The sequence below is a fragment of the Macrobrachium rosenbergii genome, chromosome 55 (genome assembly GCF_040412425.1).
Source record: "Macrobrachium rosenbergii isolate ZJJX-2024 chromosome 55, ASM4041242v1, whole genome shotgun sequence".
NCBI classification, from domain to species: domain Eukaryota; kingdom Metazoa; phylum Arthropoda; class Malacostraca; order Decapoda; family Palaemonidae; genus Macrobrachium; species Macrobrachium rosenbergii.
In genome coordinates this window covers 74,922,765-74,937,662 of record NC_089795.1, presented here as the reverse complement: position 1 = coordinate 74,937,662, position 14,898 = coordinate 74,922,765, and the positions used below count along the sequence as shown (strand labels likewise).

General features: G+C 34.8%; 1 protein-coding gene and 1 long non-coding RNA gene across 2 annotated transcripts in view; one reads left to right on the top strand and one right to left on the bottom strand.

Moving 5' to 3' along the window:
- The window catches only part of LOC136835430 (uncharacterized), a 175,892-nt gene that overhangs the window by 48,791 nt on the left and 112,203 nt on the right, over positions 1 to 14,898 (bottom strand). The gene's annotated exons all lie outside the window — the stretch shown is intronic.
- The window catches only part of LOC136835429 (uncharacterized), a 150,641-nt gene that overhangs the window by 73,405 nt on the left and 62,338 nt on the right, over positions 1 to 14,898 (top strand). Inside the window, exon 2 of the mRNA XM_067098953.1 lies at positions 9,654 to 9,785. Coding sequence (XP_066955054.1) covers positions 9,654 to 9,785 — 132 coding nt within the window. The remainder of the gene's footprint in view (positions 1 to 9,653; positions 9,786 to 14,898) is intronic.

Below are 14,898 nucleotides of genomic sequence, written 5' to 3'. Positions count from 1 at the left end.
GGTTAGATTTCCTTTGATTATGAGACGACACCACGCTTTTCATGTCGTTAAATTTAAATTCAGCAATAGGGCACATTCTCCGGAAATTATGTTTCTTTTCACTGTAAAATTAAGTTACATTTCCCATCACTATGCAGTTAAGTAAAAAGTCGGAAAGCTATAACGGTGAACTGTTCAAAGGAACTGTATATTGGCCTTTCTTTTTTTTTTTTTAGTCTGGCTTAAATCAGAAAAAAATCCTGAAATCTGTTTTTATATTTTCAAGTCTTAATATAATTTTCGTCCCCTCCTTCTGAGCATGGATATGCTTCATGGGGTTGCTATAAAATATCTACTAAGTAAACATGTTATACAATTTAATTTTTAACCATACTTCACTAAACCTAACAGCTTTTCTGTTATGCTATCATTTAGCCTTTAATATGAAAGATAACAAATTTATGAGAGTCGACCCTCCTGAGAATTTTATTAAGACTGAAGGTTTCGAGACGTTTGCAAATGAGCTGCTTTTAACGATAAATTTCTGTCTCCAGTCGTTTCCGGTTGATGTGCAGCGCTTTTCACTGACGCTAATTACGTTCATGTTTATAGCTAAATAAACTCCGGATTAGATGAAATTCGCTTGCTAAACTTGTGAAGCTTATGGAAAAAATCTTTAAGTCTTCATTACTTGACTTTCAAGGCCACCTAAAAAGAAACCTGCAAGCGTAATCATGATCTCTTTCTTTTTACGTATTAAAAATTAAAATCAATCATGGCTTAGGCATCATGCTAGGTCGTGATTATAGGCTAGCGAACTGAAAGGAAAATATTGAAAATTTTCAAAATCTCATAAAAAATTAGTTATAAAAATTAGTTTATAAAGGTGAATTTATTTGAATTTTTTTGGGGGGAAATGATGCTTTCGGACATTTAAAGGTCACAGAAATAAAAAATCTGAAATAAAATTTAACATCGCTGAAACAATTTCAATAAAAACATTGAAACCACAGTTATTTGCAATAGAGCCGTTACGAACACAATAACAAGGCGTTACTTGTCAGAACAAAGAAGGAAAAATATTCTTCTTCCTGATTCTGTTATAGCATCGATTTTCTCTTTCAAAAACTTGTATAATCCAGGGTATCATAAACAACAGTTTCACAGCTCAATTCCTGTGTAACGACATACGAAACATTGCAATATCCATTGAAGCGCGAAGCAAAGCTGTTTACAACCAGACATTGGTCTCAGTTGTCAAGTCCGCTATTGTATAAGCAATTTAATTCTCACATATCACATGAGCATTGAGGGAAAATATATGCTAAATATAATATATGTTTGTAGAAAATTACTTGAGCACTCTACCTTCACGGTAACCGAATGGAAAAAGCGTCACTGAATCACCGAAGTGATAAACAATTGTTGTTTGAAAGAATTATAATTTGATGTGGTTCGTATGTCGAGACGGGGAATGAAGAAAGAATTTCGTGAATGATACAGGTATAGAAGCGAGTTATTGTTATTATTATTAAATAGGACTTCAGTCACACTGACCTTTCTCGACTCACAGAACTCGCCGATGGATTTGTTATTAAAGAGAGTTGAATATATGAGCTGGGTAACATTCAAGAAGCTGGACAGCAAAGTGGAAGTGACCAGCGACAATAGACAGTTAAGTAAAAGACAGGAAGTTATGCGGGGGATCGGAAAAAGGCGGGGAAGGGGCGGGTGAGGACAATGGAACGCAGCAAAAAAAAAAAAACCTTAGTACAGTTCACCAGCAGGCATAATGCGGCCTATACTCTACTGGGAATAATTAGTCCATGTAGGGTACAACGATGGATAAATTGGCTAAACCCTGTTCTCCCTATTGACTCTTTTCATTAGTAATCCTTACATCCCTCAATATACGTTGGGGATTTTCATTTTAGCGAATGATATTTAGGTGACGTCATTTGGGTCACGAAACAAAGTTATGTGCACAAAATATTAATAAAAAATCAATTTCTGGTGAAAACCGTATGTCTAATCAAATTTAAATACACTTTACACTACAGAGGAACACTGACACTAAAACTGAATACAAAATTAATAAAGTTTATAAATATAACTGCGCAGATAATGGATGCACAATTGACACATAAACCGACACCTGAATAATTATACAAAAATAAATACCAGCATCTATAGTTCCATCCATAAAAGATAATTTTCTTCTGAAAAGCCTTTCCAAGGACCTCAAGTGACCATCAACAAAGCAAAAGGGTATGCCCCTTTCTATTCATTTTTTACCGGATAGTACTTCACTTTACTTCACTTCACTTCACTTCCGTTCTTACAGAGAGAGACAGTTTAGATCATTAGTCGCTGCACATCACAAAATCATTCTGCGACACCTGTTAAACTCAATAAAGTGAAGAAATAAATCTCTACGGTTTAGAGAATAGGGCTAATTAACTGTCAGACTTTTTACACCAATAAATATAACGATATGAGATTGTTTCTTTGACTCCGTAGATAATCAAATTAACCCAATTAGTTTTAGAATGTTTGCAATATCAGTGGACAGGTTATCCCTAAAAGAAAATACTGCTTCCATAACATCACTTAGTATAATAGAAAACAGTCACGAACAACTATAAATGACACGAACAATGTTTTTTTCTTCTTCTTCTTCTTCTTCTTCTTCTTCTTTATTCTTCTTCTTCTTCTTCTTCTTCTTCTTCTTCGAAGAAAGGAATTTGTTAACTCACGGTGACGTTTTGAGGGCCTGGCGCATTAAGCGTCTATTTTCCCCGCTTGATATTCTGGGATCAGTGGATCACGCAAAGGGCATGAATGAACACAGAAGGCCACACGGACAATGACACACTTTTTTTGTAATCATTCATTAAAACTAGTCAAAATCTTGAGCTGAGGGCAATGGCAGTTGAGAACTCGAGTAGGTTATACACACACACACACACACACACACACAGACACACACACACACACACACACACACACACACACATATATATATATATATATATATATATATACATATATATATATATATATATATATATATATATATACTGTGTATATTGTATTTGTTTCAGAATATATGTTCCCCACCTCCTTTTTATTTCATGATCGTATATAAAAGTGGGGTGTTCCCAGTTTGATCTAGGCATCCATATCTGTCTCAATCTAATCATGAGCATTCTTTAAAAAATTAATTCCTTTATGTATAAAATCAAGTCAACACGAGCATCTAATTTGAAGCAGTCCTCTAGTCGTTTAACACTGCAACAATTCTACTTTTATGCAGTTCTCTAGTCGTTTAACACTGCAACAATTCTACTTTTATTGCAGTTCTCTAGTCGTTTAACATTACAGCAATTCTACTTTTATTCTCCAAAATCGACAGCATGAAAAGGAATAAAAACATACTTGCCAGTGTCGACTTGGATAGGAAGTCGGAAGGACCTTCATAAGCAACAGATTTGGGTATGCAAGTGGCCGAAAGAACTATGATTTCATATTTACTGAGAAATTTAGTAAAATAATTTGGTATCGCCTGCAATGACATTGGAGAAGTTGGCAACATATATGATTTGTCGAGGGGCTATGGTAAAATTAGTAGTTTTCTGCACGCTAAGACTAGGGATAAGCTGTCCTGAACTTTCCACAAAACTGATAAAAACTGAGGATGTTTTTATTACATCTCGATAGGAATTTTAGAACCTAAAAAAACATTCTATTTCCAGGAGTCTGAACGACTTTGATACATTCCGATAAAATCCACTGAGCCTCTGTTGACCTAGGCAGTAAATTATGTGACTGGAAGTTCGTCATTTGTAGATGATCACAGACAAGGATAAGAAAGCAACAAGGCTAGCAACCTCATTTCAAATGCTGAAAACTTGAAGACCAACATTTGGAACTAGTTGGTCTCAAGGGAAAATTATAGTATATATATATATATATATATATATATATATATATATATATATATATATATATATATATATATATGTGTGTGTGTATGTATTATCCCATTTTATTTTTAAGCTACCAATGATTATATCCCAAAGACACCGGATAACTGGTAATGTCTTCTCGAGTTACCTAAATGGTTCAGAAAAAAAAAAAAAAACTTCGGCGGTATTTTTCCCGTAAAGAATATTTTATGCAAAGGTCGGTAGGTGACCTATAGGATGGATGAGTAAATGTTTTGTAAAGGACCTTTTTGACTCGTCAGTACTGAACGTTCTTTACGTAAACCTATTTTTATAAGATGTGCTTTTCGGGCTTCCTGCTCACATCTTCCCTTCTTTCACTGTAATTCACATCAGTATTTGAAATTTTGGCATGTGAGAGTAGAACCCTGTTCCAGAGTCTATAGTCTTCTTTTCCTGAACTTTACTGTAACTAGATAGCGTTATAGTTCAATGAAATCTTCCTCCGACCTGCACTGATCGATCTCCCTTTGTTATCCAACGAATTTTGGTTCCTGAAAATAGCCGCTTATTCGTAGGTTGTCCACTCACATTTTACACAATCGTTCTTATGGTCCATCACTGGCTTTCTTTTACCCGTAACCCCATAAAAAAATTAATCATTTCCCACTCTAAATAATTTTTTTATTATTTTCTTAAGTCTAGAACGATTCCTAACTTTCTCTACCTCGGGTTTTTTTTTTTTATTCCTCAGCCGATTTTTTCGCAATTTTCTAATCCTGCAGAGTCACTTTTCATTTTCGATACAGAGGCTGTTATAAATTTACCTTTACATCGTTAACTGCAGCAGCACAGACATTACAAATTTTCAGTGATGATGGGCAGCACACACTATTTTATCATCTTCCAAATCTATATTGGGGTTTCTTAAAGATACCCTTGTAGTAATATAAAGTACAAGGTAAATTTACAAATGAAAGGACACTGCTACATTTCTTTTTCCTTTTTGTTTGTGGTTAAATCATAGAATAATATAAAGGCGAAATGATAAAAAAGCAGCATATGAAGCACTTCTCCGTCTAGGATACACAGGTTACCTGTTACACCAACATTTGCGAGTATAGTTGTAATGCTAGAATATTCTCTCAAGAAGTAAACAATTATCAACAGGTTTTTTCCCTAATGTGACCAAGAGTACTTCACAAGAACTGAGTGTAAACCTTACATGCGTGACAGTTATTAACTTTTAAGGGGCCCGCTTGGAAAGATCTCTCTCTCTCTCTCTCTCTCTCTCTCTCTCTCTCTCTCTCTCTCCATGTAGCAGTTGATACGCTAACAAGAATATTTTTAAAACTAATATTCTCATAGTGACGTCGCTCCTTACGGGCTTGTTATTAGTTATTCATTACGAGCCAGTAGCTATTATCGTGTTAATAATAGCTAGTTCAACAAGGGCTCTGCCTGCCTGGAAACAGATATGAAAATAGCCTTTACTGTCATAATGACCACTCCCGTAGCTCTTCCTTTATTCATAGCAAAGGTAGTTCGAAATTTTGTGGCTATCCTAACAGTCAAGGCCAACTGAAAATACAATGACAATACTGTCTGAGTAATTGTCAATATTCTTTTAATAAGGAAATGTTACTTTATATTTTTAAAGTCTTTTAACACAGGTTTTATCATATTCCTAAAGTTAAAGGTTAATCATATACGGTGTTCAATGTTGTCTTTACTTGTGCCTCTTTTCAAGGTAACGTCTATCTACTGTTGTTCGCTTACTGATAATATGAGATCCGGTCTCAAGGAACAAATTCTCGTCTCATAAAACCCGTTTTGCATGATTGCCTGTCAGATCAATAAATGTTATTTATAGTCATGTTTTTCAACACCTGAATAACCCAAAACTACATCTATCATTGGAACAGCAAAATTCTTGAATGATGGGCGCCAGCTGAAAGTTTATTACGTTCTTATATTAATAGCTAGTTTTTGTGAAATGCTAATCATTTAAAAACAATTATCTCCTATTGTGATCTTTATACCAAATATGTTATATTAATAACTTACGACTGGATATTTCTAGAAATTTAAAGATGTAAATAAAAAAGATGAAAAATCTCAGGACAATGTAAGAAAACGAGTACGCTACTGGAAACAGATTCGAGCAAATACTTTTCTTATAAATTAATTCCACACTTCCAAGACCATCATCCTTGTTTCGCAGAGGTATAGCCATCGGCTCCATCATAAACACTCCTTATACCTTCAAAATGTGGAAGTAATTATGTGATAAAGATTCATATTTATTCCTACTATATTAACGTCAGAGTGATGATGTTTGAAGAACTGTACTGCAATATTCTTGACATAAATGAAGAACATTTCAAAAGTGACGGCAGTACCATAACATCAAATTATGTTTTAAAAAAATTAGGGTTTAAGTAACTACGAAAGATAGTTTACGAATATCTACTTCCTATTTAATACAAGAAAAAGTGGTGACTAAAACAAGCATTATACAGTTGAAGAAGCCATTATTTGAACAGGCATGGAGGAAGCTCATTAGAGCGCAAACATTCGCTAAGTTGATTAGTTTACGCAAACATTCGCTAAGTTGATTAGTTTAACTTCTTCAGTTAAAGTTACCATCAATTACTACACTAAAGAGGGGTGGGGAAATATGACGCTCATTAATTGAATTTTGGAGATAATTACCACCTGGACTTTTACGATCTATGTTACATGGCGAACAAGAGTATTAGTTTCGTAAATGAAAAGAAACATAAATTTGTAAATGCACCAATAAGTTATTAATGCAGAGCGTAAAGCTCTTGGGAAACATTTTTGTTACAGAAACCTGAACCGAAAAAACTGTATTCAATTAGATGATATTTTTTTAAAGATAATCACTCAGAAATCACGACGATGGAAAAATCCAGACCTAACCAACTTCGCCAGATGTTAAAGTTAAATATCTTTCTACAGTTATCATTATCTTAAGCAAAACAGCAACACTATGCCAACACACCTTTCATACCTAAAACATCTTCACTACCAAACCTGATAATATAAATTTAATACACCTAATAAAACCAGCATTACCACATACAGCAACTCTTCGTAAGGCTAAAAACAACAACTTAACAATAGGAAACGTCAATATGTATCCCAGTGTATTGCAAGCGTTTCAATTATCCCGCAACACCGAATACAGTCTTTCTTGTTTAATTACTATATCCATGACAGTTAAAATCTGCATGGCTGAGTATGAAAACAAAATTACCGAATATAAGTGTTGTTTTGAGAAATGAAAAGACACGAGAGGATATAAATACATTTTAACATGTCATCAGCCACACCGGTCAATTTTACGATAATAACCAACCGGTCAGTAGCTGAGGTACCCAAGTTTTCTTTCTCTGTACTCTTTGCGTGTAATTGTGTTCTGTGACTGTTAGTATGTGTCCACTGCATGGGAACATGTCTGGTCGTTTTATTACCGTCGTGTCTGCGGTTTCCTTTTCATTATTAAGGTGCCCAAAGCGTCATGCGCAGGTTATACAGATCTATATGGTTCGTAGGTTCTGAGGAAAGCGTTTCGAATGTCTGTTCAGCTCAACAAAATCTAGCTGCAGCATGCAGTAAAAACCGCACACGATTTTCACTTGCTCTAAATTTCTTGCTGCATATCATTCCAGAACCGAAATTAGAACGATTATTTAGTATTTTATCTGCGGATTAGAGTTGCTGGCGATATCAAATTTTGCCGTTACGTTATACCTATATCTACTACTGCACTGATGGTTTCATTAATCGGTCGATCGTGAGTCGAGACTAGAATTCCTCTTTAGTTTTTTTGTATATTCTGCAGTCCTCTTGATATTCTTCTGACATATGACTTTGGTGCCTGAGGACCGATTCAGCTTATTACATAAATCAATATTACTTGCAAAAGTGCCCTTACAGTTTTAGCTGCAGCCTATTAATATTTCATTACCTCCAAGCCCGATCTATAAGCCTAATACTTGTATTGCGAGGGGGTAGATCCTGAATCTGATCCTTTTTTTTTTTTAGGATTTATTCGAGTTGTAAGATAATTTACAAAGATTATATTACACATTCTAACTGAAATAATATTTCATCAAAAACTAGACACTTGCTAGGGAATTCTCCTCGTGCCTGGGTGTAAAATATAAACTATCACAATGATCTGGGAGGTACCAATGCCTGCAACCACCTTTGTTAAAAAAGTGGGGAGAGAGAGAGAGAGAGAGAGAGAGAGAGAGAGAGAGAGAGAGAGAGAGAGAGAGTAAATCGTCTCTTGCATTAATCGATGACACTCGAAACAAGCGCATTCACAGTAATTTTGACTTAGTTTCAAAAGGAAGGAAGAATTTCTCACCAGAGAGGAGGCAGCTAGTAATCAAACACATCTCAAAGGCTAATCTCACGATGTCAAAATATTGCGAATTACATTTATAACTTGGTAATACAGTGGGGAAATTAAAAATACGATCGTTTGCACACGATTTGCAGGCATTTTGCTCGTCCAAAAGTGGAAATATGGAAGAATATATCGGATGCGAGAAAACCTTATGCATTTACATAAATCTTTCGAAGGACTTCGTATATTGTTTACAACAGGAAAATACGAAAAATATTAAATACAATAAGCATTTCAGATCAAAGATTATCCTCCGTTTAATATAGGTCATTCAAGCACAGATTCGTAAACTCTGCACCTAAATTCAAAATGGAAAAAAAATAATTCTTTCGAAGGACTGCACACATTGTTTATACCAGGAAAATACGAGAAATATTAAATACAATAAGCATTTCCGAGCAAGGATTGTCCACCATTTAATATAGGTCATTCACGCAGATCCATCAATTCTGCATCTAAGTTCAGAATGGAAAAAGGTTGGGTTTAAGCGAACGAAATGCTTACAGGTGACACTGAAAATAAAGGTTACGAAAAATTTCTCGTGGAAATTTCTGGATGTCTGCGCGTGCGCGAGGCGAGTGACAGCCTTCTCCAAACGAGCATTTTGTAGCCAAACTTGACACAGCGAACAATACAGGTGACCAAATTGCAGACACACATATTCGTGTTTTAGCGACATAACTTTAGTGACTGAGCAGCTATACAGCAATACTGGTTATTTAGTGTAGAGTTTGAAGGTTAACTTCTCCATTATTTGGACTCTATTGATTGCAATACCGTGAAGTATCATTTCTTGATTGACGTGTTCTATATAATACATTTAATAATGACGCTCTACTGCATTACCAAATTCAGTGTCAGAGTCTCTGGTTGCGTCATGATACTAATTACTTTACGTTCCACTATGCCTCTGGTTTCTTGCTAAATTTTGTCCTAAATTTTCACCATAACTTGTTTTTATTGTTATCGTCATCACTACCATTGTGGAAAACACACATGACAGCATAGTAACTTTATATGACGCAGTATTTTAATCTTATAATTTTCTTATCTTTCTGTATATCGTTCTAATTTTTCATTACTTATCGGTTATATTACGAATTTCATTACTTACAGAGTATAGGTAATTACCTTTCCACTATCCAATGAAACCTACTCCTTTTATTATTATGCGAATAAATTGAATTATGACTGTGACATCCTGATTTGCACAATTCACAAACATCCACCGAATCCTCCCTCAACAATCACTTGCATAACTAAGGACGCCATCATCTTTGCAGATCCCCTGCCGATGAAACTGAGGGCGCTGCCGCAGAGCTTCTGGTTGCAGCCCAACAAAAACAACAATCTTCCGCCATCTTGCTCCGTTCTGCCTCCTCTCATCCTCGGGAAGGATTCCAGTGATGTCATTGGTCAGTGCTCTCTTCTCCGTCTCGTCGATTGGCATGCGAGACGCACAGCTTCGTCCTGATTGGCTCAGGCCGTTTCTCAAAGCTTTGATATTTTAGAACTGTTTTTCGCACTGAATTGATTTCGATGGCATTATCGTGGCACGTAATGCGATCTGTTCTGCACGTCGTTAAGTGTGTGGTCATACGTTTTACTCCCACTCGTATGTACTCTAATAATATAAATCGTTTCCAGATAACAGGAGTCAATGGTAATATGTCCATGCTTCTGTGTTTTTAAATACAATTAATTGATATGCACTTTCACCTCCTGTCTGCAATTACGGACAAACACGTGCACAAAAATAGCCGGTTCTTGGAAAAACTAATTTCGTAAGTTTCTCGTAAAAGGAAATATTACGAAAGCTCTGTAATTGTAAACAGAGGGAAGACACGCTAATTAGCTAAATGACATATACGTCAGGATTATGTCACTGACGCGCAGCAGTAGCACACACAAAAGAGAAAAAATATTTAATAGAAATCTTCATGAGAAATTAATTCAAGGCTTCCTGGCACAAATTAAATCGTATACACTTAGAAATAATCCCGAATAATTTATAGCCCAGGAAGGTAAAATTGCATCTTAACATCCTAAAGGAGCAATAACAAATCATTAAGCCTTTAATTATGTCTATGGCTAATTGGCTTTAATGGTAAACTGCCAGTTAATATTCGTAATTTGGAGGCAACACGGATCCAGGAAGATTTTTTTTCAGGAATTCTTGATAATTTTTTTATGTTATAGACATTTTTTTTATTCTCTGAGATAATTGTCCAAGGCATAAACATATAAATATATAAAAGTTTAGGTTAGTGTTCGTAGAATCTTCGCAATTTGGAGTGGTAAAACGCTTAGATATAAAAGTGATTAACAATCTGCAACGTAAATTGGTCCTTTCTTTTCCATTTATTTAATTTACTTCATATTTTAAACACACTGGACACTGTATTATTTTATTCTACACAGCCAAAAAAAAAAGAGAGAGAGAGATTTCAAAAAGGTGTGATCACAGAATGTTAAGCTTCATGGTCGGAGCACAGTACGATCATATTACAAATGAAGAATTGGTGGAGAGATGTGGTATCTTGAAGCTGAAAAAGACAGGTCTCAAAGACTGAGGTGGTTTGGACATGTGATGAGAAAGGGTGAGGAACAGTTGGTCAGCAAAGCAGAAGCTGTTTCCTTACCTACTGCTTTGCTGACCAACTGTTCCTCACCCTTTCTCATCATGTCCAAAAAGAGAACTGGACGCGTAAGAGAGAACTCATTTAAATATAAGCCTTTAAAGAGAAAAGCTGACGTTTATGATGAGACGTTATCTAGAGATGAGAGTACCTTAGTTTTACCAGACCACTGAGCTGATTAACAGCTCTCCTAGGGCTAAGAACCAATTGGTTACTTAGCAACGGGACCACATTATAGCGAGAAATGGATTTCTTTCACCGAAATAAATTCCTCTAACTCTTCATCAGCCGGCCGGGGACTCGGAACTCTGGGCTGTGAGTGCTAGTTCACAGCTCTACTGACTCTCCCAACGAAGAGGTGTTATCTAGAGATGGGTATATATATATATATATATATATATATATATATATATATATATATATATATATATATATATATATATATATATATATATATATAAACACACATAAATATATATATATATATATATATATATATATATATATATATATATATATATATAGAGAGAGAGAGAGAGAGATTAACAAAACAAGACGCAGAATCTCATACCTAAAATTGCCAGAAGATCCCATAATGAACTGAATTCAAGATGCGGAGAAAAGTAGACGAGACACTGAATTACCTGATTATTGGGAAAATTATATCCAAAACGAAAATGATCGAAAAAACATTTACATTATTAAGAGTGACCTTTACAGCGACTCTCGTCCTAAAACTGACAGTGCTTGCCTCGAACAAAAGAAAGCAGTGTGTGTGTGGGGCTAATGCAACTCTTATCGGAACAATTTATTTGGCATCCCTGGAAACCATAGGAGGAAATCTGGTCATCGTAATGGAGACTATGAACAACAGTCGTGTCACAGTAAAAATGGATAAGAGGTTGTTGCCAACACTACCTCTCTAACTAAGGGCCTTATTAATGTTGATACTAATACCATTACTATAATTGTTATTCTTAATGTGAACATAGCACGCAATGAGTCGAAATCGGATTTAACCTGCTAAAAGCCTCTTACAAAATAATAGGCTGATTATATGGAAAGGAAAAGGAGGTATGAGAAATACAGTATATACAGAAATTAATAACCAATAAATATTGCAATGGATTTGTTGTATTTGGAGACATTTACTTAAAGGAATGCTCATACACATGCACACACATGTATATTTATAAATATATATAATTACACAAAATGCGGTCTGTATTAAAATCATCAATTTAAGATATCCATATACAGCAAAAGGCGATAAATATGAAAATTAAACTTCTAAAGTAATTTGGAATAGTAAAACAGCATTTCTTAAACTGAAAGGCAACAGCATTCATAATATAACCGAGGAACCTGTTCCACAGTTTTACAATAAAAGGAATAAGAGACCTGGTACTAGGGAGTGTGGCACAGTGGCACCTTGACAGTCTTTTGGCCGCTGAATCTCACCAAAACGAACACCAAACACTCACCGAAGATGGAAGTTACCTATTGAAAAAATGCATGTGTTGACTGTCTGGCTGGATACCTTCCAACTGTGGTACAAATCATAATTATCATTATTTTAAAAGAGATCAATACTCCTAAGAATCTCATCTACATGATAAATATCCTTGGATATCAATGAAATCCAGAAATTGGAATAATGTTCCATTTTCTAGATGTCAGTGATATCCAGGGATATTTAACATGTAGATGAGATATTGAAAAGTATTTTTCTCTTTTAAAACAATGATAGTTGCGATTTGCACTATAGTTGGAAGGTATCGCAACTAGTTGGAATAGCATTCAACAACGTCGAACAAAGGATCGACACAGCACTCACGTCACTGTCTAGGAAGATGAAGAAAGATTTACGAACACTATTTACGTTTCTTGCAGCAGAATGTGGCATATTTTTAGTACTGCAAAAAAAAAAAAAAAAAAAAGCTTGGAGTAGAAAATGTCACCAAGTACCGTCGAAGACTCAAAGCCACAAAGAACAGGGCTGCTTCCACGCAATGAATAATGGACCAATAGCATGCAACAGATTGGCTAATCAAATTCGTGGTTTGGACGGTGTTCAGACTCATATTCCACTGACTGTACTATCAACCTGGATCACCTTCATCTTGCTCTCGGGGAGACCAAAAGAACAGCAAAACGGGATCGCATCTGCGTGGTGTATTATCTTAAATACATGATCAATAACGAAGTCGCTTGTCAAGTTTAAAAGCTACAAGACCGCAAAACAATGTTAGTCTAAATTCTTTTAAAGTCACGAATTCTACATATAGTAAGTGTTTTGAAACTATTTTGGGCATTATCGGTTATTGGTTATTGAGCAGGTGGTATTGTTCCGTGATTCTACGCCATTAGTTAGAACAAATTTTGTATTCGGTCCACTGTTATGTAAAGTTTTGAATCTAATTCGGTAAGAGAATGTTAAGGTATTCATTCCGGGAAATAACTGCATTACCAACATGATATAACCTTTTTTAACTTTGTGATCTTCTGAGGGACATAATTATTTATAGATGATAACCAAACTTTCAGAAAAAAACGTAATTCAGTTACACAATTCTTTGGATGCATGTTATATGCCTTCATTATTAGCATTTTGTGTTCTTAATAACCACGCCAAATTGTTATCATTCACTACTATATTTATAAATATACTCGGTCAAAGAACTTAAAATGATTTTGGTTTTAGTCTTGTTTAAAAAAAAAATATATATATATATACACACACAAATAATATATATATATATATATATATATATATATATATATATATATATATATATATATATATATATATATATGAAAACGCATAGACAAATATCGACCATATGGAGGCGCTGATTACAAGGGAACTTGAATGCAATGTAGTACAGGAATTAAGTAATGGGAAAAAGGACCACTACGCTCTATTAAAGTTTGGTTTTTTAACAATGGCTGATTGATACACTAGGTAATCAGGCTACCACCCCCTTCTTTGTTCCTTACAATACGCCAAAATGTATTTAACTCTGCCTTATATAAAAGTGAGGGATGACGGTAGCTCATAATGTAATCTTTCTTGTTGAAGTTTACAGCCCGCTGTTTCATTTGTTTACAATGACTGGTTGATTTCCCGAAGTAATTAAACCACAACGCTTTCTTTGTTTCTGAATAAAGGGTATAGAGACTGCTTGCCACATCTAAATCAATGGCAGATTCCTTCCTGGAACACCAGTATTGACAACAGTAAACCTTGGTTATTGGAGACGCTTACTAGGCTGTATTAAGGTTTATGTAAGGGTTCGTAGAATCTGCAACGTTGGAGTCGCATTATGCTTAGATATAAAAATTATTGACAAGTATGTTGGTCCTTCCCTTCTCATTTATTTAATTTATTTCACTTTAACTTGAGACACAAAATCAGGCGTGTGAATATAGATCTGAAAAACGTACAAAGTTTAATTAAGAAAGTACCACACGTGCAGAAGCATCTAATGAAAGATGAGAGTTCAACAAAGAAAGGAACAAATTTGTGCAAACATAAATACATACATACATATACACACGTCTGTACGTATGTATGTCACTCCTTGGCCATGACTAAACTTTACTTCTTTATTTACAATCCAATTTAAATCAGCATTTCAAAGTTTTCAGTTAATCTCGTTTATGTGATATGCTTTATCTTTTAGGTTTATGCCCTTCTACATTCATAGAATATATATAGATACGCAAACAGACAAGCATATATGATAAACTGGAAATATTTTGTACACAACCCATTGTAACAAAAGTGATTTTACGAAAATGATTTTACTAAAAGTGAAATAGATGACAAAAAATAACGCCACTTTAGTTGAAAGTTTGAGAACGGTTTTTGGTAAAACTTAAACCT